General features: G+C 44.3%; 1 protein-coding gene across 9 annotated transcripts in view; it reads right to left on the bottom strand.

Moving 5' to 3' along the window:
• pms1 (PMS1 homolog 1, mismatch repair system component) overlaps positions 1–27,188 on the bottom strand; it is a 189,704-nt gene that overhangs the window by 5,970 nt on the left and 156,546 nt on the right. For all 9 annotated transcript variants that reach the window (XM_072478183.1, XM_072478199.1, XM_072478217.1 and 6 more), the window contains 3 exons: positions 15,410–15,889; positions 2,704–2,834; positions 3–163 (listed from right to left, as the gene is read on the bottom strand). In XM_072478183.1, the coding sequence (XP_072334284.1) occupies positions 3–163; positions 2,704–2,834; positions 15,410–15,889 (772 nt within the window). The remainder of the gene's footprint in view (positions 1–2; positions 164–2,703; positions 2,835–15,409; positions 15,890–27,188) is intronic.

Raw genomic sequence — 27,188 nt, 5'->3', positions numbered from 1 at the left:
ACCTTTAAATAATTAATAACCTTTAGAGGTCTGCATTGGTGTACACTCTGGGCATTTTTATTTAAAATCGCATTCAGAATTTCTCGTAAATCTGATATACCATAGAAAGGTAAACACCTGGCCATTTCTTCAATTTCCAAATGATGCTCTGCTGTTGAAGCACCTATCCATGAAAGAGAGAAAGAACAATTCTAGATTTGACAATGTTTCATTGTTAATATGTACTCAGTATTTGCACTGCATGTAATTAAATAAGTGAATACATTTTTTAAAGTGATTATTTAAATGCTAAAACCCAAATACAGTATTAAGTTAAGAAACTTTCTTTCTGTACCACAATAAACTGACAAGTACAAACGAGCTCTGTTTTGAAATTGAAGTGCCATAGCTATTTCAGCTTAAGTTAACTACAGCTGCAAACCTTTGCAAGGTTTATCAAAAGTTGCCTCAGGCTCTGACTTGCTCCTTTTGTTAACAATTCCCACATGGCCTGAGTGACATTTGGCAACCTCTTGAGATGGCAATACTAAGCAGATTTAAACAAGGCAGTGTGTCTTTCCCCAAGAAAAGGAATCAGTTGTCAAATATGTTTAATAACAAATTTCATCCAGGGTCAGTGCCTGCATCACCCTGCACAAGGAGCAAGCCCCAGTGGAATGTGTGAGTGACGTATTGCTGAATTGCACATATATGTTATAGAAGATCTTCCTGGCAGGGACACTGAAAAACCATCATCTCAGCAAGAGGAAAATAAATCTTCACATGGTGACCTTTCTTGGAAATAACCATTCTGTTTTAAACAATCTGAAGTGGAAATGTTCGCCAGTTCCATCCACTGAGAGAATCTACTTCCTTTAGTAAGATTTATATTGGGTGACACATTTTTCTTTCTCTGCTTCTCTCTATTTTTTTTTGTCACAGAAAGACTCTTTGTATTTCTGAGTTTTATAATAAAACCAAAGCACTCGTGCAAAAATTTTTATTGCTTAGTGTCAAAAGTTTACAGTTTAACTCAGGAGTTATGATTCTATGATGGCAAATTTTCTTCATTCAAATTTCTTTCAAAACAGAAACCAGCAAATGCAAAAGTGAACAATTCGCATAATAACATATTTCCTCATTTTAACACAGATGGCTTAAATAACTTGCCATTTCCTTCAGTATTCCCTTTTTACTATTCACCCTTTTAATAGAAAGATGCAGTCAGGACATGACCAGTGGATGTGGTCAGTGATGTTCCCGGTTAGTCCACCAGCAGGCAGTTTCTCTTGCCATTTTACTCAAGGGTGGAAATTTGACAGGATTAACTGAAGTCACAAGTTAAATTAATATTGAACTGATTTGAAAGTTCTCTGAAGTTAAGTAAAGCTACATTCACTGACTAAATTAAACCTCAAAATAGCAATGAAAAAACAATGCCAATGTGGAACCTCCATTGTCCAAAGCTATGTTACAGGCTATTATGGAGAGAAATATTTGCTGTATAACACCAGCTGAATCTTGGCTTTGTTTTTCGATGACTTGTACATGCCAGATCAGGTATCCTTTACAGAACTTTGCTTAAAACATCACTATCAAAATTATATGTTAAGATCCACTAAATATCTTCTGCAAAATTCTTAAATATGGTGCGTAGTTTACACCATTTTAAAAGTGAGAAAACTGACAATCTTTCAACATTTGTTACTGGGAGATTAATGCAATGCAGTTTCCATAAATGGAAATGTTTGTGCTTGTGCCAAAGGCCAAAATTTAACTTTTTCCCCCAGGTGCACAGCTTTGGTTTGATGTGCTGTCACTGCAAATCTGCTGCAAAGGTTAGACCCCTAAAATTTTTTCCATGTGAGGAAGGTGTGCCTGCAAAAAAACTCATGCTCTTTCTTGCACTGACCAGTTACTGACACAGCAATTCTGTCAGAATAATTTATTGCCATTATTGGGTAGAATGCCTTATCTCTGACACATTTTGCATGTTTTATGGATGATTATGTAAAGTATAGATTGCTGGTGACCGAAAAACTGCATTTACCAGCAAGGAGGTCATGACAGAGAGTGCCTTTACACCTCATAGCTCGTTTTAGTACATATGGATTAAATATAGTTTAATAGGCTAAAGTAACCTTCCAGCTCTTACCAGCTGGTGAAGAATACACAAAAGATTGGGTTGTTGTGAAAATAATCAAAAAATGAATCCCAGCTTTACCATCATGCAGCCAACTTGTAGATGGAGTGCTTTGGCACAAGAGATTTGAACAGTGTCTTAAATATTACTCACTCATGCTGTCTGTATTTCTTTACCTCATCTGAAACTTGTAATTACAATATTAATTATTTAAATTAATAAATATCTGAGTTGGCAGGTCTTGGCATTCACAAATAATGATATTACTACAACGTTTCTGCTAAAAAGAGATGGTAAAGCTCTCTCCAAAGGATTTTAGATATCCATTTCATTTCTCTGACCAATGCCAATCTTTGGATCAAACACAAAAATTAGCCAGGTCTGAAAAACATATAATTGTACATTTAGAAATATATACATTGCATCTATAATTTAGGCAATAGAAAAAATAGTATGTTATAAAACAATTATTAAGTCCTTTGACAAAAATAAGAGAACCTATTTTCTGAATTTCAAGTTATTGCAATATTTGGTTTATTTTAAGAATTACAGCACAGTTGCTCCTTATGCTTACAACATACCTGGTATTAGTTGTATCTTAAACCCATTAAATACTAGTCTTGGATCTGTAAAATAAGTTATTCCATTCAATGTAGTGCATTGCTGTTGCATTTTACAGAGACAATCAATGTACTGGGGTCCGCCAAGGAAGCTGGAAAATGTTAGACAACTGGTTAGTCACAGCAACAACAAGTAGACAAATGCAGTATTAAACTGGTGCAATAGTTCTATCAAATCAGTGTCCACCATTGCAACCATCACTGTTCAAGCATTTTTAATAGTGTCATGTGAGAGTGCCTTTAAGAAATGGGTGTTTTTACTGCAGTGATGTCACAGAATGGGTGGAGCTGGGCTGTCTGTCAGCTTTTTACTTTTGTTTTAGGCTGTTTGTTGCAGGATGTGTTTTAGTTTCGTTTTCAAAGCTGGATAGCTGCAGTAACAGCCAGGTGTATGGATCCCTCTCTGTAATCTAAAGACTGTAAATCGATCCTGGTGATTTAAAACTAATAACAGTAGTGACTTTAACCTGATGTGCTTCTGGTAGAAGGTGTTTTAAGTCTTATGGATGTGAAAAGGAAAGCTTAAAGGATTAGAACAAAGAAAGAAATGTACAGCACAGGAACAGGCCCTTCGGCCCTCCAAGCCCGTGCCGACCATGCTGCCCGACTAAACTACAATCTTCTACACTTCCTGGGTCCGTATCCCTCTATTCCCATCCTATTCATGTATTTGTCAAGATGCCCCTTAAATGTCACTATCGTCCCTGCTTCCACCACCTCCTCCGGTAGCGAGTTCCAGGCACCCACTACCCTCTGCGTAAAAAACTTGCCTCGTACATCTACTCTAAACCTTGCCCCACTCACCTTAAACCTATGCCCCCTAGTAATTGACCCCTCTACCCCGGGGAAAAGCCTCTGACTATCCATTCTGTCTATCCCCTCATAACATTGTAGACCTCCATCAGGTCGCCCCTCAACCTCCTTCGTTTCAGTGAGAACAAACAGAGTTTATTCAACCGCTCCTCTTAGCTAATGCCCTCCATACCAGGCAACATTCTGGTAAATCTCTTCTGCACCCTCTCTAAAACCTCCACATCCTTCTGGTAGTGTGGCGACCAGAATTGAACACTATACTCCAAGTGTGGTCTAACTAAGGTTCTATACAGCTGCAACATGACTTGCCAATTCTTATACTCAATGCCCCGGCCAATGAAGGCAAGCATGCCGTATGCCTTCTTGACTACCTTCTCCACCAGTGTTGCCCCTTTCAGTGACCTGTGGACCTGTACACCTAGATCTCTCTGACTTTCAATACTCTTGAGGGTTCTACCATTCACTGTATATTCCCTACCTGCATTAGGCCTTCCAAAATTACCTCACATTTGTCCGGATTAAACTCCATCTGCCATCTCTCCGCCCAAGTCTCCAAACAATCTAAATCCTGCTGTATCCTCTGACAGTCCTCATCGCTATCCGCAATTCCACCAACCTTTGTGTTGTCTGCAAACTTACTAATCAGACCAGTTACATTTTCCTCCAAATCATTTATATAAGATTACTTAGTGTTGTATTCTTTGGGGGATGTATTTGAATTAATGGTTGCTAAGATGTTCACTGTATGTTTTAAAAAGGTTCACTTGAGTTCATAGAATAAACATTGTCTTGCTTTTAAAAAATTATTTTCCATTTCTGCTGTACCACACCTGGAGAGTGGACCGTGCTCCCCTTACTACAATTTATTAAAAGTTGTGGGGCAGGTGAACACCATGATACACTTTGGGGTTCTCTAAATCCTGGCCCATAACAAATTGGGGGCTCGAGGGGATAAAAGTCTATCTATTGGATTGGCTGAGTGAACTTAAAGACAGTGAGGGATGAGCATATTGTGGTTGCTTTTCAGGTGTGGTATTTTAGTTTAAGTAGGAGTGTGTTGTGGACAATGGCTCTTTCAGAGGCTGAGAGGTTTTTGGGGGTGGAGACGGTCATACACAGTACCTTCCGGACAGAGACTAAAAGCAGACTGTTAGATTTGGCAAAAACATTGCAGTTAACATTACCTGACAAAATGCGAAAAGATGAGGTCATTATGGCGGTGGCTAAGCATTTCAAGTTGCCTGAGATACAGTTTGACTCATTGGAAATGGCAAAAATTGAGGTACAATTTAAACAAATGGAACATGAGAAAGGGGTCATAGATAGCGGCTTCAGGGAATTAGTTACACCAAAGATTGGAGATAGGTGGGTAACTGTAAGAGGGACTGGGAAAAAGCAGTCAGTGCAGGGATCCCCTGTGGTCGTTCCCCTGAGAAACAAGTATACCGCTTTGGATACTTGTGGGGGGGGACGACTTACCAGGGGTAAGCCATGGGGTACGGGCCTCTGGCACGGAGTCTGTCCCTGTTGCTCAGAAGGGAAGGGGGGAGAGGAGCAGAGCATTAGTAATTGGGGACTCTATAGTCAGGGGCACAGATAGGAGATTTTGTGGGAGCGTGAGAGACTCACGTTTGGTATGTTGCCTCCCAGGTGCAAGGGTACGTGATGTCTCGGATCGTGTTTTCCGGGTCCTTAGGGGGGAGGTGGAGCAGCCCCAAGTCGTGGTCCACATTGGCACTAACGACATAGGTAGGAAAGGGGACAAGGATGTCAGGCAGGCTTTCAGGGAGCTAGGATGGAAGCTCAGAACTAGAACAAACAGAGTTGTTATCTCTGGGTTGTTGCCCGTGCCACGTGATAGTGAGATGAGGAATAGGGAGAGAGAGCATTTAAACACGTGGCTACAGGGATGGTGCAGGCGGGAGGGATTCAGATTTCTGGATAACTGGGGCTCTTTCTGGGGAAGGTGGGACCTCTACAGACAGGATGGTCAACATCTGAACCTGAGGGGCACAAATATCCTGGGGGGGGAGATTTGTTAGTGCTCTTTGGGGGGGTTTAAACTAATGCAGCAGGGGCATGGGAACCTGGATTGTAGTTTTAGGGTAAGGGAGAATGAGAGTATAGAGGTCAGGAGCACAGATTTGACGTCGCAGGAGGGGGCCAGTGTTCAGGTAGGTGGTTTGAAGTGTGTCTACTTCAATGCCAGGAGTATACGAAACAAGGTAGGGGAACTGGCAGCATGGGTTGGTACCTGGGACTTCGATATTGTGGCCATTTCGGAGACATGGATAGAGCAGGGACAGGAATGGATGTTGCAGGTTCCGGGGTTTAGGTGTTTTAGTAAGCTCAGAGAAGGAGGCAAAAGAGGGGGAGGTGTGGCGCTGCTAGTCAAGAGCAGTATTACGGTGGCGGAGAGGATGCTAGATGGGGACTCTTCTTCCGAGGTAGTATGGGCTGAAGTTAGAAACAGGAAAGGAGAGGTCACCCTGTTGGGAGTTTTTTATAGGCCTCCTAATAGTTCTAGGGATGTAGAGGAAAGGATGGCGAAGATGATCCTGGATAAGAGCGAAAGTAACAGGGTAGTTATTATGGGAGACTTTAACTTTCCAAATATTGACTGGAAAAGATATAGTTCGAGTACAATAGATGGGTCGTTTTTTGTACAGTGTGTGCAGGAGGGTTTCCTGAAACAATATGTTGACAGGCCAACAAGAGGCGAGGCCACGTTGGATTTGGTTTTGGGTAATGAACCAGGCCAGGTGTTGGATTTGGAGGTAGGAGAGCACTTTGGGGACAGTGACCACAATTCGGTGACGTTTACGTTGATGATGGAAAGGGATAAATATACACCGCAGGGCAAGAGTTATAGCTGGGGGAAGGGCAATTATGATGCCATTAGACGTGACTTGGGGGGGGATAAGGTGGAGAAGCAGGCTGCAAGTGTTGGGCACACTGGATAAGTGGGGCTTGTTCAAGGATCAGCTACTGCGTGTTCTTGATAAGTATGTACCGGTCAGGCAGGTAGGAAGGCGTCGAGCGAGGGAACCGTGGTTTAACAAGGAAGTGGAATCTCTTGTTAAGAGGAAGAAGGAGGCCTATGTGAAGATGAGGTGTGAAGTTTCAGTTGGGGCGATGGATAGTTACAAGGTAGCGAGGAAGGATCTAAAGAGAGAGCTAAGACGAGCAAGGAGGGGACATGAGAAGTATTTGGCAGGAAGGATCAAGGAAAACCCAAAAGCTTTCTATAGGTATGTCAGGAATAAGCGAATGACTAGGGAAAGAGTAGGACCAGTCAAGGACAGGGATGGGAAATTGTGTGTGGAGTCTGAAGAGATAGGCGAGATACTAAATGAATATTTTTCGTCAGTATTCACTCAGGAAAAAGATAATGTTGTGGAGGAGAATGCTGAGCCCCAGGCTAATAGAATAGATGGCATTGAGGTACATAGGGAAGAGGTGTTGGCAATTCTGGACAGGCTGAAAATAGATAAGTCCCCGGGACCTGATGGGATTTATCCTAGGATTCTCTGGGAGGCCAGGGAAGAGATTGCTGGACCTTTGGCTTTGATTTTTATGTCATCATTGGCTACAGGAATAGTGCCAGAGGACTGGAGGACAGCAAATGTGGTCCCTTTGTTCAAAAAGGGGAGCAGAGACAACCCCGGCAACTATAGACCGGTGAACCTCATGTCTGTAGTGGGTAAAGTCTTGGAGGGGATTATAAGAGACAAGATTTATAATCATCTAGATAGGAATAATATGATCAGGGATAGTCAGCATGGCTTTGTGAAGGGTAGGTCATGCCTCACAAACCTTATTGAGTTCTTTGGGAAGGTGACTGAACAGGTAGATGAGGGTAGAGCAGTTGATGTGGTGTATATGGATTTCAGCAAAGCGTTTGATAAGGTTCCCCACGGTAGGCTATTGCAGAAAATACGGAGGCTGGGGATTGAGGGTGATTTAGAGATGTGGATCAGAAATTGGCTAGCTGAAAGAAGACAGAGGGTGGTGGTTGATGGGAAATGTTCAGAATGGAGTACAGTCACAAGTGGAGTACCACAAGGATCTGTTCTGGGGCCGTTGCTGTTTGTCATTTATATCAATGACCTAGAGGAAGGCGCAGAAGGGTGGGTGAGTAAATTAGCAGACGATACTAAAGTCGGTGGTGTTGTCGATAGTGTGGAAGGATGTAGCAGGTTACAGAGGGATATAGATAAGCTGCAGAGCTGGGCTGAGAGGTGGCAAATGGAGTTTAATGTAGAGAAGTGTGAGGTGATTCACTTTGGAAGGAATAACAGGAATGCGGAATATTTGGCTAATGGTAAAGTTCTTGAAAGTGTGGATGAGCGGAGGGATCTAGGTGTCCATGTACATAGATCCCTGAAAGTTGCCACCCAGGTTGATAGGGTTGTGAAGAAGGCCGATGGAGTGTTGGCCTTTATTGGTAGAGGGATTGAGTTCCGGAGTCGGGAGGTCATGTTGCAGCTGTACAGAACTCTGGTACGGTCACATTTGGAGTATTGCGTACAGTTCTGGTCACCGCATTATAGGAAGGACGTGGAGGCTTTGGAGCGGGTGCAGAGGAGATTTACCAGGATGTTGCCTGGTATGGAGGGAAAATCTTATGAGGAAAGGCTGATGGACTTGAGCTTGTTTTCGTTAGAGAGAAGAAGGTTAAGAGGAGACTTAATAGGGGCATACAAAATGATCAGGGGGTTGGATAGGGTGGACAGTGAGAGCCTTCTCCCGCGGATGGAAATGGCTGGCACAAGGGGACATAACTTTAAACTGAGGGGTAATAGATATAGGACAGAGTTCAGAGGTAGGTTATTTACGCAAAGAGTAGTGAGGCCGTGGAATGCCCTACCTGCTACAGTAGTGAACTCGCCAACATTGAGGGCATTTAAAAGTTTATTGGATAAACATATGGATGATAATGGCATAGTGTAGGTTAGATGGCTTTTGTTTCGGTGCGACATCGTGGGCCGAAGGGCCTGTACTGCGCTGTATTGTTCTATGTTCTAATTAAACCAGCTTGAATACAAAAGAGAGAGAAAGAAAAAAGAAAGAGTGAGAGAAAGAGAGAAGAAAGGAGAACAGAAATAATAGCCCTAGAAGAACAAAAAGAAAGAGAAAGGGAGATACAGATCAGGGAAAAAGATAAAGAGACTGAGTTTGAACTTCAGAAAATGGCCATGAAACATGGCAGTCTGTTAAAATTTGCAGACGTAAAGGGAAACGTACAGTTGGATGATAGTGATGAGGATAGTGAGAAAGAGCGTCAAAGTCGAAGGCTTGGTGGGGATCTATTTAAATATGTCCAAGCATTGCCAAGGTTTGACGAGAAGGAGGTAGAAACCTTTTTCATTTAATTTGAGAAGGTGGCGAAACAAATGAAATGGCAACAGGACATGTGGGTATTACTGATTCAAACAAAGCTGGTAGGTAGGGCTGGTGAAGTGTTTGCATCACTACCGGAGGAGGTATCTGGGATGTATGAGGAGGTGAAAAAATCCATCTTAGGTGCATATGAACTGGTGACTGAAACCTACAGACAAAGGTTTAGAAATTTAAGGAACAAATTTGGTCAAACATACATTGAGTTTGAAAGGATCAAACAGAGTAATTTTGATAGGTGGATAAGGGCTTTGAAAATAGACAAAAAGTATGAAGCTCTCAGAGAAATTATACTTTTGGAGGAGTTTAAAAATTCAATTCCTGATGTAGTGGGAACTCATGTGGAAGAGCAGAGGGTTAAAACTGTGAGATTAGCAGCAGAAATGGCAGATGATTATGAATTAGTTCATAAATCAAAGCATGGTTTATGACATCAGTTTCAGCCGGTGAGGGATAGAAACTGGGGACATGAGGAATACTCAAGTGGTAAAGGTAAAGGTGATCTGATGGGAGATAATAAGGAAAGTGTACCTCAGATTAAAAAATAAATCCAGGAGGGTGGAAAAGAAATGAAAAGTTTCAAATGTTTTCACTGTAATAAACTAGGCCATGTAAAGTCACAGTGTTGGTGGTTGAAGAAAAGCATTGGGGAGGCTGATGTGGTAACACAGGATAAGACAGTGGGATTTGTTAAAGTGGTAAAGGAAAGCCCAAGTGAAGCGAAGGAAGTGCAAAAGATTGTACAGCCTGATCAAGAGGTGATTGATAAGAAGGTGCCAGATCTCTTTAAAGAATTTACTTGTGTGGGTAAAGTTTACTCATGTGCACCAGGAGGAGCAGGTAAAGAATTCACAATTTCAAAGATATGGGAGCTAGTCAATCTTTAATGGTAAGAGATGAGGAGTTATGTAGTTCGGGAAGAATGTTGCCAGAAAAGGTGGTAATATGTGGAATTCAGGGTGAGATGAGTAGTGTTCAATTGTATAAGGTAAGGTTGGAAAGTCCAGTGAAGAGTGGTGAAGTGGTAGTAGGAGTAATAGATAAACTATCTTGTCCAGGAATACAGTTTATCTTGGGGAATGATATAGCTGGATCGCAGGTGGGAGTGATGCCTACTGTGGTTGATAAGCCAGTGGAAAATCAGACAACTGAAGAATTGAAGGACAAATATCCTGGGATGTTTCCGGATTGTGTAGTAACAAGATTGCAAAGTCACAGGTTAAAACAAGAGGAGAAATCAGAGAGTGAAGATAAAGGTGAAGTGCAATTATCAGAAACGATTTTTGATCAGATGGTTGAAAAAGAACAAGAACAGGTGGCGGATGAGGCGGATATTTTTAGTTCAGCAAAGTTGGCAGAGTTACAACAGAAAGATATAGAAATAAAACGGATGTATCAGAAAGCATATACGGAAGAGAAATCTGAGTGTATACCAGAGTGGTATTACCGTAAAAGTGTTGTCTTGATGAAAAAATGGAGACCTTTACATATGCAGGCGGATGAAAAGTGGACAGAAGTTCATCAAGTAGTATTGCCGGTAGGTGTTGCGAATTGCACATGAGGTACCAGTGGGAGGTCATTTGGGAATAAGGAAAACTGAAGCTAAAATCCAGAAACATTTTTTTTGGCCTGGACAACATAAAGATGTAGTAACATTTTGTCAATCATGTCACACATGTCAAGTGGTAGGGAAACCTCAAGCAGTGATAAAACCAGTGCCCTTACTACCCATTCCAGCATTTGAGGAACCTTTTACAAGGGTCCTAATTGATTGCGTAGGACCGCTTCCTAAAACAAAAAGTGGGAATCAATATCTTTTGACTATAATGGATGTGTCTACTAGGTTTCCAGAGGCCATTCCAGTACGTAATATTACAGCTAAAACGATTGCGGAGGAGTTACTTAAATTCTTTACTAGATATGGACTACCCACGGAAATACAATCGGATCAAGGATCGAATTTTACCTCAAGGTTATTCAAAGATATTTACGGATAGCTGTGGAATAAAACAATTAAAATCAACTGCGTACCATCCAGAATCGCAGGGAGCGTTAGAAAGCTGGCATCAGACATTAAAGACAAAATTGAGGGCTTATTGTCACGATAATCCAGACGATTGGGATAAAGGAATTCCAGTTGTACTGTTTGCGATTAGGGATGCACCTAATGAGTCAACCAAATTTAGTCCTTTTGAACTAATTTTTGGTCATGAGGTAAGAGGACCACTTAAATTGATTAAGGAAAAATTGGTGAGTGCGAAATCGGAAATTACATTATTGGATTACATGTCAAATTTTAGGGAACAATTAAATAGAGCAGGTGAATTGGCTCGACAACATTTAAAAGTTGCACAAAATGTGATGAAAGTGGTAGCGGACAAGAAATCCAAAGTTCGTAGTTTTGCCAGTGGAGATAAAGTTTTAGTATTGTTACCAGTGGTAGGTGAACTTTTAAAAGCTAGGTTTTGTGGACCTTATCAGATTGAAAGGAAATTAAATGAGGTGAATTATGTGGTAAAAACACCAGATAGAAGGAAAACTCACCGGGTGTGTCATGTGAATATGCTTAAAAGGTACTTTGAAAGGAAAGGAGAGAAAAAGGAGGCGGTTTTAATTATTCTAACTCAAAGTGATGAACCAAATTCAGAAGACTGTGAATTTGAGATACCCCAAATTAAATTGGAAAATGAGGGTGTTCTTAAAAATTGGGATAAATTGTTGAGTTACCTTCCTGAGGAAAAACGGACTGACCTGAAAGTTATTGACATCACATGGGTATATTTGTGGAGATAAATTGGGAAGTACTAAAATGGCTATACATGATGTAGATGTGGGAAATGCTGTTCCAATCAAACAACATCCATACAGACTTAACCCTTTAAAATTGGCACAGGTTAACAAACAGATTGAGAGTATGCTTAAAAATGGCATAAATTGAAGTGGGTTGCAGCCAATGGAGTTCACCCATAGTGATGGGACCAAAACCAGACGGTACCCAACGGTTGTGTGTAGACTACAGTAAGGTTAATGCAGTTACAAGAACGGACTCTTAACCCTATCCCACATTTGGAGGATTGCATTGAGAAGTGGGACAATCAGCTTTTATTTCTAAACTGGATTTACTTAAAGGTTACTGGCAGGTACATTTATCCAAAAGGGTGAAGGAGATTTCAGCTTTTGTGACTCCATGTGGCATATACCAATTCAAGCTGGAAGAAGACAAAGGGTGATGGTTGATGGGAAATGTTCAGACTGGAGTCCAGTTACTAGTGATGTACCACAGGGATCTGTTTTGGGGCCACTTCTGTTTGTCATTTTTATAAATGACCTGGAGGAGGGCGTAGAAGGATGGGTGAGTAAATTTGCAGATGACACTAAAGTCAGTGGAGTTGTGGACAGTGCGGAAGGATGTTACAAGTTACAGAGGGACATAGATAAGCTGCAGCGCTGGGCTGAGAGGCGACAAATGGAGTTTAATGCAGAAAACTGTGAGGTGATTCATTTTGGAAGGAATAACAGGAAGACAGAGTACTGGGCTAATGGTAAGATTCATGGCAGTGTGGATGAGCAGAGAGATCTCGGTGTCCATGTACATAGATCCCTGAAAGTTGCCACCCAGGTTGAGAGGGTTGTTAAGAAGGCGTACGGTGTGTTAGCTTTTATTGGTCAAGGGATTGAGTTTCGGAGCCATGAGGTCATGTTGCAGCTGTACAAAACTCTAGTGCGGCCGCATTTGGAGTATTGCGTGCAATTCTGGTCGCCGCATTATAGGAAGGATGTGGAAGCATTGGAAAGGGTGCAGAGGAGATTTACCAGAATGTTGCCTGGTATGGAGGGAAGATCTTATGAGGAAAGGCTGAGGGACTTGAGGCTGTTTTTGTTAGAGAGAAGAAAGTTAAGAGGTGACTTAATTGAGGTATACAAGATGATCAGAGGATTGGGTAGGGTGGACAGTGAGAGCCTTTTTCCTCGGATGGTGATGTCTAGCACGAGGGGACATAGCTTTAAATTGAGGGGAGATAGATATAGGACAGATGTCAGAGGTAGGTTCTTTACTCAGAGAGTAGAAAGGGCGTGGAATGCCCTGCCTGCAACAGTAGTGGACTCGCCAACACCAAGGGCATTCCAATAGTCATTGGATAGACATATGGACGATAAGGGAATAGCGTAGATGGGCTTTAGAGTGGTTTCACAGATTGGCGCAACATCGAGGGCTGAAGGGCCTGTACTGCGCTGTAATGTTCTGTGTTCTATGTTCTAAAGTTATGCCATTTGGCATGAAAAACACACCAGCCACATTTCAACGATTAACTAACAAAGTTGTTTCGGGATTACCCAATTGTGCGGTATACATCGACAATCTGGTAATTTGGACTGAGCATTTGAAACATTTGATGGAGTTATTCGATAGACTTCAGGAGGCGGGTTGGGTGATAAACCTAGCCAAAAGTGAATTTGGAAAAGCCCAAGTCACTTTCCTTGGCCATACAATTGGACAGGGTTGAATGGTCACATGGGATGTGAAACCAACAGTTATTGAGGAGTTTCCGATTTCCTCGAGATGAAGGGAAATAATGCGATTTCTTGGCATGAGTTGATTTGATCGAACATCTGTGCAAAATATTTGTACCGTGATTGCTCCACCGATGAGCTTGCGGAAGAAACGTCAACATTTCAGTGGACAGTGGACTTTCAACAGGCATTTGACTGCCTGAAAGCTGTGATAATCAATTCTCCTGTGTTGGAGAATTACAAGGGACTCTGCGATCATATTGAACTAAAGTATCTGACTTTAAAGAGAAATGCCGAGGCGTAGAGAAATGGACGGATCGTGCAGAGACCTTCTTGTTCCAAGAGACTGTCAATCAGGAAGGATTTCAGTTGGAGGAAGAACAAAAAAAATGGACCATATTATTGTACCTGTTTGCATGTGTTTTTTTTTTTTAAACGAAAAAGTATATTTACTCTGTGCATTTCTTAAAGAATGGTGAAAAGGTGAAAAATGAAGTTGATGGTTTATTTATTTTTTCTTGGGGGGGGGTGTCATGTGAGAGTACCTTTATGAAATGGGTGTATATTACTGCAGTGATGTCAGAGACTGGGTAGATCTGGGCTGTCTGTCAGCTTTTTACTTTCGTTTTAGACTGTTTGCTGCAGGGTGTGTTTTAGTTTCATTTTCAGAGCTGGATAGCTGCAGTCACAGCCAGTAGGTGTATGAATCTCTCTCTGTCATCTAAAGACTGTAAATCGATCCTGGTGATTTAAAACTAATAACAGTAGTGCCTTTAACCTGATGTGCTTCTGGTAAAAGGTGTTTTAAGTCTTATGGATGTGAAAAGGAAAGCTTAAAGGATTAATGTTGCATTCTTTGGGGGTTGTATTTGAATTAATGGTTGCTAAGATGTTCACTGTATGTTTTAAAAAGGTTAACTTGAGTTCATAGAATAAACATTGTTTTGCTTTATAAAATCCTTTTCCATTTCTGCTGTACCACGCCTGTAGAGTGGGCCGTGTATTCCCCATACCATAATCTATTAAAAGTTGTGGGTCAGGTGAACTCCATGATACACTTTGGGATTCTCTAAACCCTGGCCCATAACAATAGATGTAGTAAGGGCAGCACGGTAGCATTGTGGATAGCACAATTGCTTCACAGCTCCAGGGTCCCAGGTTCGATTCCGGCTTGGGTCGCTGTCTGTGCGGAGTCTGCATGTCTTCCCCGTGTGTGCGTGGGTTTCCTCCCACAGTCCAAAGATGTGCAGGTTAGGTGGATTGGCCATGATAAATTGCCCTTAGTGTCCAAAATTGCCCTTAGTGTTGGATGGGGTTACTGGGCTATGGGGATAGGGTGGGGGTGTTGACCTTGGGTAGGGTGCTCTTTCCAAGAGCCGGTGCAGACTCGATAGGCCGAATGGCCTCCTGCTGCACAGTAAATTCTATGATCTATGGAACTGATAGAAGCAATGAACAAGCAATATACAGCAAAGTACTGTATATTGTATCGTTTTGTTGCTCTGTAGCACACACACACAAAGCTTAAATGATCTTACTTTGCAAATATTATGGAAAGTAGGATTCAAGAAAGAGTATTTAAAATCTTTTTCAAAACCCTAATTATATCAAAAATTTGACCTGAAAAAAATCAATGCGAATTCTTTCCTTAAATAAATTTAGAGTACCCAATTAGCGTTTCCAATCCACCTACCCAGCACATCTTTGTGGGGGTGAGACCCACGGAGAATGTGCAAACTACACATGGACAGTGACCCGGGGCTGGGATTGAATCTGGGACCTCAGCGCCATGAGATCAATGGGAACTGAATATTTATAAAATTGATGTCATTCATTTCAGGGAGAATTGATAACAAATTGCACAGATTCTAAACTTTGACATTGATATTAAAATTCTAAGAAATTAAAAAGGTTCTATATACTTTAATTACGTTTATAATACCTATTAGTTAGAGCTAGAGGTGCATCAAGGGCCTCGGTTTGAAAAATGTGATTCTCCATCAGTCGTCTAAACAGTAGAGCTTCCTCCACCCGAAAAGGATTTAGCACCATCAGCTTACTTTCAGAGGCAACTATCCATCCATTGTAAGAAGTCAAGCAATTAATGAGACAAAGTCTTTCAGCACCTGATTCATGGCTTTTGGAAAGTTGTTCGAGCCTTTTTTTCAAATGGCTTAAAGAAAATGGAACATCTATTGTCTTACAAGGTGGTTCCAAGTTGGTTTTCTTATGGATTTGTGACTGGAAAAGTTTCTCCAAAATTTGCTGGTTTGAAAGTGGTGCATTGTGCTGCTTCTTAATAATTTTAGCTGCTGGGGCTAATTTTGGTTGTTTCTCTTCTTCTTGATGAGGATTTCCTTCCATTGCTTTCTTTAGCTGTAAATTGTATCTGTCTAGGCCCTTTGCAGCTTTCTCTTCATACCTAAAGAAATATAGCTTCATTTAAATAATTGAATCGAAAAACATTCAAAGGTCCTACAGGGCCATTATGCTGCACGTTTTAGTACTCTCAAAATCACTCCTTAGTTGATTCAAAATGCGCAAACTGACATTTGGCTTAGGGTGCAAGTCTACTCCCTTGAATTGGTGTCACAAAACTTTGGCTCCAAATTGCCTGCAGCATAACTGTAAACACAAAACCTTTTTTTTAATGCAAGTCATTGGAACCAGTAAAATCATTATCAACGATGGTTACATTTTAATCAGGGTTTGAATTTTAACTGAGTCAAACAAAACAAAAATTGTGATGATTATAAGAAAACTTGTAATTAATGATCCATTACATTTTAACTCAAGTTGACCTACTTAGGATAAAGCAAACCATGAGATACAAGAATGCGCAATATCCAATAATTCTCATTTGACTGCACATCAATTTCAACTAAAAAGTATCAATCCCAGTTTCACAACAAATAAAATTCTGAATCACAGTATGGAGCAACATCTTGTGCATTTGCTATGCAAAACAACATAATAATAATCTTTACTGTCACAAGTAGGCTTACACTACATTAACACTGCAATGATGTTACGTGACAAGCTCCTAGTCGCCACATTCCAGTGCCTGTTCGGGTCCACGGAGGGAGAATTCAGAATGTCCAATTCACCTAACAAGCACGTCTTTTGGGTCTTGTGGGAGGAAACCCACGGGGAGAACGTGCAGGCTCCACACAGAGAGTGACCCAAGCCGGGAATCAAACCTGGGACCCTGGAGCTGTGAAGCAACAGTGCTACCCACTGTGCTACCCATACTGATTTGAAGAAAAACGTAGGGTCATCTCAGCTAATGTTCATTGAACATCAAATGCCATGTCTGAGAATAAGCACACAAGAATTACTTGGTGGGGAAATCCACACACATTTTCTCTTACCGTGTGGTGAGCCACCCGATGAATGCCCCCGAGAGCAGGAACTCTGTACCGATGTACACAGGCATTTGAGGATACAGATCGAGCAACTGCATTGAAACTCCAACGGTGGAATTCTCCGTGCCAGAAACTAAGTGTCGACGCTGGAGCTAATTTGGTGGTGTTCTACTACAGCAAAATTGGTGCCGTTCCCAGATCAACCCACCGGCAGTTAAGGGGCTAGCACCGGCACCACTTGGAACATGATCGATTCCAATGAATAACGGTGTCTGATTGCTCGGATTGGGAATTGGCACGAGAGAGGCTGACAAGCTGCAGCAGCTGCATATAAGCAATTTATTCCCCACACACACAATCCCAGCCAACATGACAGTAGCATGACGAGCGGCACCACGATTCACTGAACAGTTGACCCTGCTAGACGCAGTGAAGGAGAGCCGGGCCACCCTGCACCCCGGGATGGGGAGGCGGTTGTCACCCGCTGCCGTGCACTGGGCCTTGACACAGGTGGCATGTAGGATGTCGTTAACCCCGCCCTTACATCGGGGTACCCTACTTAAAGGGGATCAGGGGTTATGGGGAGAAGGCAGGAGAATGGGGATGAGAAACATAGCCATGATTGAATGGCGGAGCAGACTTGATGGGCTGAGTGGCCTAATTATGCTCCTATTTCTTATGGTCTAATGGGCACTCACCTCACTGCAAACCAGAAGTATCAGCCTGGCTGCCATTCCAGAAGGGGGCATCTACTGAAGATAGCAGAATGTTGCAGAGCAGTAAAGTGGTCCTACAGCTCCCTGCATGTTCTCCTTCAAGCCATTTTGGGAGAGGCGGGAGGTCCCATTCCCCAGGGATGGCAGCAGGTGAACCCTTATCTAACAAAGGTGGCCAGGACGGAGATAGCAGCGCAGGTCAGTGCCAGTGGAGCCCACAAATAAACCTGCTGACACTTTAATACAGGTATACCACATGACTTCTCACTCACTTCCACTCTGCTGTGGAACTCCAAGGATATTCAGAAACAAACCTACTTTCTGCAACAATTAAGTTTATTGGCTTGACTGGACAGATGATTCAAACTTTGCACCTTCTCCAGCACAGAGCTGTTCCTGGGAAATCACTGCCACACAGCCAACACAAGTCAGCTCAGCATATTTCTTTAAATATTTCATAACCTTCCCTTGCTTACAAATGAAGTCTCCTTTCTCTCACCTCATAGGACAATCCCACAAATGAAATTGAACAACTGAAAATCCAAGTCCCTATCTATCTCCCAATGCAAATTTTTAAACTTTACTTATTTAATCATAAATCTAATATACCACCTCTATCCCCTTTATCTCTTAACTCTCCCAGCTTGATTAAAAATTGAAACACACTAACAGACATTCAGCCTTTTTTATATAGAACACAACATTTGCCAAAACTATTTTTTTAAATCCTCACAACCTAGATAATAGAAAATTGAAGGCACAGGTGTATAATTACTGTATAGGATTCACACTTCTAAATATGTTTAATTGCACTGAGTTTAGGTTTGTTGTATTCTCATTATTCTGAGTTTCTGCAATGGCTGCGAAAATTTAATGGTGTCGTACTTCGTTCCCCATCAGCCTCCAATGACGTGGTTCTACCGATATGCCATTTATTTTCTCATAAAAGCAGCAGTGTCATCACTGAGAATCCTGACTTGAATGTGTTTTAAGCCGTGGCCATCACTCGTGACGGTGCGGCCTGGACACACATCAGGCCGCCCCTGGCTTTTGAGCCCTCTGAGAATGCTGTCTACGCAAAGTTTGCAGCCAGGTCATTGCATGCCAAGCTGGTGCCCTGCTGCAAGTTGTGAGGAGGATGCACATCAATTACAACTAAAAAGTATCAATCCCAGTTTCACAACAAATAAAATTCTGAATCGCAGTATGGAGCAACATCTTGTGCATTTGCTATGCAAAACAACATAATAAGTAAGTGAGCGGCCAGGAACATGGCAGATGGAGTATAAAGGTCAAAAGTGCAAGGCCCTCCACTGTCGCCTGAGTAATAGAAAACCAGTCTTTCCTAGGTATTGACATAATGATAAATGTGGAAGGCCAAATGGACCTGGCTGTCCTTGTTCAAAAGTAACCGTAAGATAACATGCAGGTGGCAAGTAAGGAGACAACTGTTAAGTTGCCCTTGATTGCAAGAGGGATTGAGTGTAGATTACGACCAAGGTTCATTCAGAATCACTCCAGGGACTGTGGGATTGTCCTATGAGGTAAGAGAGAGGAGAATAGGTGTACATTCTTGAGGGAACAGAGGATATCAAAGTGAAACATAAAGATCTTTCACCAAGCTCCGAGAGCAAATGCAGGAAGGATGTTACTCATAGAATCCCGAAAGTGCAGAATCAGGCCATTTGGCCCATCGAGTCTACACTGAGCCTCTGAAACAGCACCCTACCTAGGCCCACCCCTCCGCCCTAACCCTGTAACCCCACCTAACCTTTTGACACGAAGGGGCAATTTTATCACGGCCAATCCACCTAACCTGTAGATCTGGGAGGAAACCGGAGCCCGGAGGAAAACCCATCCAGACACGGGGAGAATGTGTAAACTCCACACAGTCACCGAATGCCAGAATTGAACCCGGGTCCTTGGTGCTGTGATGCAGCAGTGCTAACCACTGTGCCATCGTGCCGTCCGGCTGGAGTGTCCAGAACAAAGGGTCACATTTTCAGTGTAAGACAAAGGCCATCAAAGATAGAGATGTGTAGGAATTTCAATACTTAAGAGGGTGGTTTAGAATCTCCACCCCATGGGACAGTGGCCATAGGACAGTGGGGGATCTGCCATTTAGTACGCTGAACTAGTAGATCAATAAATGTGTAGCTAAAGAGCCGGGACCTTGTAGGATATAAATTGGCACTTTGTTGTGTTAACCCATGCCTCCCTTCCTCCTTCCATCTATTCTCTAGCCCCTGCTTGGACAACTTTACCACAGGGTTTATGGCAGCTCCTGATCTTTCTAGGATCTTATGAGACTCAGGGGTGAGGGAGAAAACCTGTTGCTGTGTGGGCTTCATCATAGAGAAGAGACACAACTGCACACGGTTTGCATCCAGTTAACCTGTGATTATTAGTGTCCCTTTCACTGGCCAATTGTGCTCACCATTAACTCCACCCACCCAAAACAATCTGCCTTCCACTTCAAAGGGTCATATTTCCAGAATGACTGTTTCGAAGAAGACAAATATTGCACGTCACATTTCAGGTTCACTCCACCACCTTCTACCCTCCTCCTGACACCCACCAATCTCCCCCCCAGATAACTTAGACACACCTGATATAACTACTTTTCTCCTATTACCCGACAACCTCCCACTCCCCCATTACCTTTTAGTCTATAATCAATGCCCCCCACATGCCTGCTCTCCCCTCTCAACCTACACCTGTTATCGCTCCCATGTCCACTCAGACCCCTGCTACTATCTGTGCTTTCTGTTTCCTTGACAGCCCCCACGACCATCCATCACCCAACCATGACTGTGCACCTGACACCCTACCGCATCCCACTTCTCTCTCTCACTGTGACTTTTCAGTCAGCTGCCCGGTACCTTCAGTTCAACTCTCAGGACCCCACCGTAGACAAAACTGACCCTACCACCCTGTCTGGAAACCCTCTCCTCCACCCAACTACAGGAACCCCATGATAACATAAAAGGTTCTTCCTTTCCTCCCATATCCCTGCACACTCGCATTTCCTCCTTGCCTCCCTTGATGTCTGCACAGTCTGGCTTCCTTCTGCAGACACGCCAGCCCGGCCCTCCTACTGAACCTTGGACCTTTTCCCAGGCCCAGATCCACCCTTCCCCACTGACCCTTGTCTAGCGTACTTCACACTTGCCCAGTAGACTCCATCATCATTTCCTGGTCATCTTCCCTGCATCTTGGAAAACAGATACCCAAACTCAACCATGGCAATATAGAAGAGCGCTCCTGAAATTGCGCAGCAGGAGCTTAGATTGGATGCCCAAGATTGGGCGATCCAGAAAGTAGAGAAGGCACTGGCTGACCAGGAGGAACATCAAACTGTGGTGGAGTTGGAGGTGGGGATGCTGAGAAACCAGCAGACAAGGCTGCTGGATAAGGTGGAGGACCTAGAGATTAGGTCCAGCCGACAGAACTTGAGAATCGTTGGGCTCCCGGAGGGGACCGAAGGAGCGGACGCTGGGGCATACATAGCGGGCATTTTCGAGAAGCTGCTGGGGGATGGGGCATTCACCCGACCCTTGGAAGTGGACAGAGCTCACAGAACCCTAGCGAGGAAGCCGCAAATGGGAGAGTCCCCCGAGGGCAATGGTGGTGAGATTCCACAGGTATTTGGATGAGGAGCGTATTTATGGGCTAAGCAGACACAGATTTAAAAACATTTTTTTTTATTTTTTATATAGAGTGCCCAATTCATTTTTTCCAATTAAGGGGCAATTTAGCATGTTCAATCCACCTACTCTGCACATCTTTGTGTTGTGTGGGCGAAACCCACGCAAACACGGGGAGAATGTGCAAACTCCACACGGACAGTGACTCAGAGCTGGAAATGAACCTGGGACCTCGGCGCCGTGAGACTGCAGTGCTAACCACTGCGCCACCGTGGTGCCCTAGGTCGACCCATTTTTTAAGAAAAAGGTGAAGTTCGGATTGCTGTGTCACATACTGTCTCTGGGTCACATACGGGTCACATACGAGTTTGCTGCAAAGTTCATGTTTAAAAAGGTTTCTTGTTTTATGGATGTTATTTGTAATGCCTTCTGTATTGATTTGGGGCCAGTTGCAGAGCTGAGTGAATTAAAGTTTACATTTGCACTGTTGGGGGATGGAGGTGTGTTTGTTAGATGCTGGATCTTTTGCTTGATCTTTTCTGTTTAGCGCGTTTTTTTTCCCCTTTGTCGGGCAGTTGTGTTGGGATTGTTTTTCATTTGAATATGTATGAATGAGCGGGGACGGGAAGGGGGGACAGTAGGTGGGAGAATGTCTGGCGCCAGGGGCCAGGGCCACCAAGCTAGCTTGGTGGACTAGCTCACGGACGTGTAGTGGGAGGGTGAACAGATGTTAGGCTTATCAAAGGGGTTGATTTACATTGTGCTGTTACTAGCAGCGGGGCGGGGGGGGATGTTCTGCTGACGAGGGAGGGGTTTTGTTGAGGGACAGAGAGGAGGTCGGGGGCAGAGGCTGCCTGGGGGCGGGCTGGTGGAGGCGTGGGGCGTGAGCTGGAGACTGGCCCAATAAAGGGGATGGCTGACCGGTGAAGGGGGGGGGGGCGATGAGCCCCCCAACTAGATTGTTCAGTCTGGAATGTTCGAGGGCTAAATGGGCCGGTCAAGAGGGCACGCGTGTTCGCGCATTTGAGGGGACTGAAGGCGGACATGATAATGCTGCAGGAGATGCACCTCAGAGTATCTGACCAGATTAGATTAAGGAAAGATTGGGTCGGACAGGTTTTTCACTCGGGACTGGACTCAAAGACTGGAGGCGTCGCGATCCTGATCAACAAGCGAGCGGTGTTTGAGGCGGGAAGAATACTTTCGGATGTGTGAGGCTGGCACATTATGGTCAGTGGGAAATTGGAGTGGGTACAGGTGGTACTTGTAAATGTGCATGCGCCAAATTGGGACGATGTGCAATTTATAAAGAGGATGCTGGGGAAGATAATAAGCTGGTCATGGGAGGGGACTTCAATACAGGTATTGACCGAGTCGCAAAAAGTTGGTTTACAGGTGCAACAGGTGATTAAGAAGGCAAATGGAATTTTGTCCTTCATTGCTAGAGGGATGGAGTTTAAGACTAGGGTGGTTATGCTGCAATTGTATAAGGTGTTAGTGAGGCCACACCTGGAGTATTGTGTTCAGTTTTGGTCTCCTTACTTGAGAAAGGACGTACTGGCACTGGAGGGTGCGCAGAGGAGATTCACTAGGTTAATCCCAGAGCTGAAGGGGTTGGATTACGAGGAGAGGTTGAGTAGACTGGGACTGTACTCGTTGGAATTTAGAAGGATGCGGGAGGATCTTATAGAAACATATAAAATGATGAAGGGAATAGATAGGATAGATGCGGGCAGGTTGTTTCCACTGGCGGGTGAAAGCAGAACTAGGGGGCATAGCCTCAAAATAAGGGGAAGTAGATTTAGGACTGAGTTTAGGAGGAACTTCTTCACCCAAAGGGTTGTGAATCTATGGAATTCCTTGCCCAGTGTAGCAGTTGAAGCTCCTCCATTAAATGTTTTTAAAATAAAGATAGATAGTTTTTTGAAGAATAAAGGGATTAAGGGTTATGGTGTTTGGGCTGGAAAGTGGAGCTGAGCCCACAAAAGATCAGCCATGATCTCAATGAATGGCAGAGCAGGCTCGAGGGGCCAGATGGCCTACTCCTGCTCCTAGTTCTTATGTTCTGGTTTAGACTGGTCAAACTCAAAAACGGGCAGGGTGCCAGCAATGGCAAAGGAACTAAAAGGATTCATGGAGCAGATGGGGGGGGTGGACCCATGGAGGTATGGGCAGCCGAGAGAGAAGGAGTTCTCCTTCAACTCACATGTGCATAAAGTGTACTCCCGGATTGATTTCTTCATTCTGAACAGGGTTCTACTGACGGGGGTGGTAGACACGGGGTACTCGGCGATCACAATCTCAGATCATGCCCAGCACTGGGTTGACCTACAGGTTAGTAAAGACAGTAACCAGCACTCGCACTGGAGGTTAGACGTGGGTCTTTTAGCTGACAAAGCGGTGTGAGGGCGGCTGAGGAAATGTATTCAGAACTACCTGGAGGTCAATGACATGGGGGAAATTTCGGCAGCGGTGGTCTGGGAGGCATTGAAGGCGGTGGTTAGAGGGGAGCTGATCTCGATACGGGCCCACAGGGAGAAGGTAGACAGGGCAGAGACGGACCGACTGGTAAAGGAGATACTACAGGTAGACAGGAGATATGCGGAGACCCCAGAGGCAGGGCTTTTAAGGGAACGGCGGAGGCTACAGGCGGAGTTCGGCTTGTTAACCACAGGGAGGGCGTTAGAGCAGCTGAGAAAGGTGAGGGGGGCGATTTATGAGCATGGAGAGAAGGCCAGCATAATGCTTGTACAGCAGCTTAGAAAGAGGGAGGCAGCCAGGGAGATAGGGAAAGTAAAGGATGGAGACAGGAACCTGGTGGGAGACTCAGCAGGGGTGAATAAGGTGTTTAAGGAGTTTTATAGTAGGCTGTACGGGTCAGAACCCCCACCTGGGCTGGAGGGGATGAGCCACTTCCTAGAGGGGCTGAATTTCCCGAAGGTGGACGGGGAGCTGGTAGAAGGGCTGGGGGCCCCGATCGGGATGGAAGATGTAGTGGAGGGGCTGAAGGCCATGCAGTCGGGTAAAGCCCCGGGGCCGGACGGGTACCCAGTGGAGTTTTATAAAATGTTCTCTGGGATATTGGGACCGCTGTTGATGAGGACATTCAATGAGGCAAGGGAGAGAGGGGTGCTTCCCCCGACGATGTCATGGGCCACAATTTCTGATCCTGAAGCGGGACAAGGACTCGGAGCTGTGTGGGTCCGACAGGCCAATATCACTATTGAATGTGGACGCCAAACTGCTGGCCAAAATTTTGTCCTCGAGCATTGAGGATTGTGTTCTGGACGTTATTGTGGAGGACCAGGCGGGGTTTGTTAAGGGAAGGCAGTTGGTGGCCAATGTAAGCAGGCTGTTAAACGTGATCATGATGCCCCCGGAAGGTAAAGAGGTGGAGGTAGTGGTCGCAATGGACACAGAGAAGGCCTTTGATCGAGTAGAATGGGAATATCTGTGGGAGGTACCGGGACGGTTTGGATTTGGGCGGGGCTTTATTGACTGGGTCAGGTTGCAGTATCAGGCTCCTGTGGCGAGCGTATGGACGAATAGGAACACATCGGACTATTTTAGGCTGCACCGGGGAAGCGACAGGGATGCCCCCTCTCCCCACGGTTGTTCGCGTTAGCCATAGAGCTGTTGGCAATTGCACTGAGAGCTTCATGGGGCTGGTCCGGGGTGGAGTGGAACACAGTCTCGCTTTACGCAGACAACCTGCTCCTGTATGTATCAGACCTAGCAGAGGGGATGGAAGAAATCATGAGGATTCTGGGGGAATTTGGCCAGTTTTCGGGATATAAACTAAATATGGGGAAAAGTGAGATGTTTGCGGTCCAGGCGAAGGGACAGGAGAGGCGACTGGGGGAACTGCCGTTTAGAGTGGTCGGGGAAGCTTTCAGTATCTAGCCATCCAAGTCGCGCGGGAATGCACAAACTAAATCGGGCCCAACTAGTAGACCAAATGAAGGACAATTTCTGAAGCTCCCGTTGTCACTAGCTGGGAGGGTGCAGACAGTGAAGATGACGGTCCTCCCAAGGTTCCTGTTTGTGTTTCAATGTCTCCCCATCTTTATTCCACGGTCCTTTTTTAAACGGGTCAACAAAGTGATCACTGGCTTTGTATGAGCGGGCAAGACCCCGCAAGTAAAAAAGGGGATGCTTAAGCAGAGCCGGGGAGAGGGCGGGCTGGCGCTGCCAAACTTCAGTAACTACTATTGGGCGGCGAATATAGCCATGATCAGGAAGTGGGTGGTGGGGGAGGGTCGGCATGGGAACGTATGGAGGCGGCTTCATGTAAGGGCACCAGCTTGGGGGCGTTGATAACGGCATCTCTGCCGTTCCCGCTGGCACGGTACTCCACCAGCCACGTGGTGGTGACGACCCAGAGGGGCAATGGAGGAAACATGTGGGAGCAGAGGGAGCATCGGTCTGGTCTCCAATTTGTAATAATCACCGGTTTGCCCCGGGAAGGGTGGATAGGGGCAAGGATTGAGAGGATGGGGAATATGTTTATAGAGGGCAGCTTTCCTAGCTTGAGGGAGCTGGAGGAGAAATTTGGATTGGCGAGGGGAAACAAATTTAGGTACCTTCAGGTGCGGGACTTCCTACGTAGGCAGGTCTCAACCTTAACTCTCCTACCACCAAGGGGGATACAGGATAGCGTAGTTTCCAGAGTGTGGGTGGGAGAAGGGAAGGTCTCTGACATATATAAGGAACTCATGTAGTCAGAGGATACGCAGATTGAGGAGCTGAAGCGCAAGTGGGAAGAGGAGTTGGGAGGAGAGATAGAGGATGGTCTCTGGGCGGATGCGTTGAGTAAAGTCAACGCGTCCGCAACATGTGCCAGGCTCAGCCTGATACAATTCAAGGTTGTTCACCGGGCTCACTTGACAGTGGCCCGGATGAACAGGTTCTTTGGGGTAGAAGATAGGTGTGCAAAGTGTGCGGGAGGACCAGCGAACCATGTCCACATGTTCGAGACATATTCAAAGTTTAGGGGATTCTGGCAGGGGTTTGCAGATGTCATGTCCACGGTGGTAAAAACAAGGGTGGCACCGAGTCCGAAGGTGGCGATTTTCAGGGTGTTGGAAGATCCGGGTAACCAGGAGGAGAAAGGGCCAGACGTTCTGGCCTTTGCTTCCCTGGTAGCCCGGAGACGGATATTATTAGCTTGGAGGGACTCAAAGCCCCGAAGTCGGAGACCTGGCTATCGGACATGGCTAGCTTTCTCTGTTTGGAGAAAATCAAGTTTGCCTTGAGAGGGTCAATGTTAGGGTTCGCCCGGAGGTGGCAGCCGTTCGTCGACTTCTTTGTGGAAAACTACTCGTCAGCAGAAGGGGGAGGGGGGGTTAGTTTAGCTTAGAGTAGGGGGGTTAATAAAGGTGGGACCTGTAAGGGAGGAAGCAGGCTTTTGCACTATGTTTATAGATTCATGTACATTGTTTATTTTGTTGTTGTTGTAAAACCAAAAATATCTCAATAAAATGTTTATTAAAATAAAAGGTATATCATATTTAGAAAAGATAGGGAGGGGAAAGGAGGTGGAGAAGCGATCAGCAAATCAAAACTGGAATCCATATGGATTGAAATTAAAGACTATAAAGGATCAATCACACTAATTGATTAGTTGACAGACCTACCGAATAGTGGAAAGGAAGAAATATACAGTCAAATTAGGGAATTGAGTAAAAATAGAATAACAATGATGGGGAATTTCAACTATCCTGATATTATTTGGACAGAAGGGGATAATGGAATGGAGTTCTACAATGTGAAACAAATGTGCTTGGTTTGTATTTTTTTTAATGGCTTTGCTAACCTGCAGTGGAACCTTTTAATGATTGGTGCATTTCTCCTCCAAGATCCTTTCGGTTTCCCTACCCATGGAACATAAAATAAAATAGTAGAATACTTAGTGAGTACATTAATAAAAAAGGAAGACTGTGATGGGAACAGAAACATCAAGGGTAGATAGGATAGTGCCACACGTAACGATA

This window comes from Scyliorhinus torazame, chromosome 2 (genome assembly GCF_047496885.1).
Source record: "Scyliorhinus torazame isolate Kashiwa2021f chromosome 2, sScyTor2.1, whole genome shotgun sequence".
Classification (NCBI taxonomy): Eukaryota; Metazoa; Chordata; class Chondrichthyes; order Carcharhiniformes; family Scyliorhinidae; genus Scyliorhinus; species Scyliorhinus torazame.
Note: the sequence above shows the minus strand (reverse complement) of the source record. Positions and strands in the feature narration are given on the sequence as shown.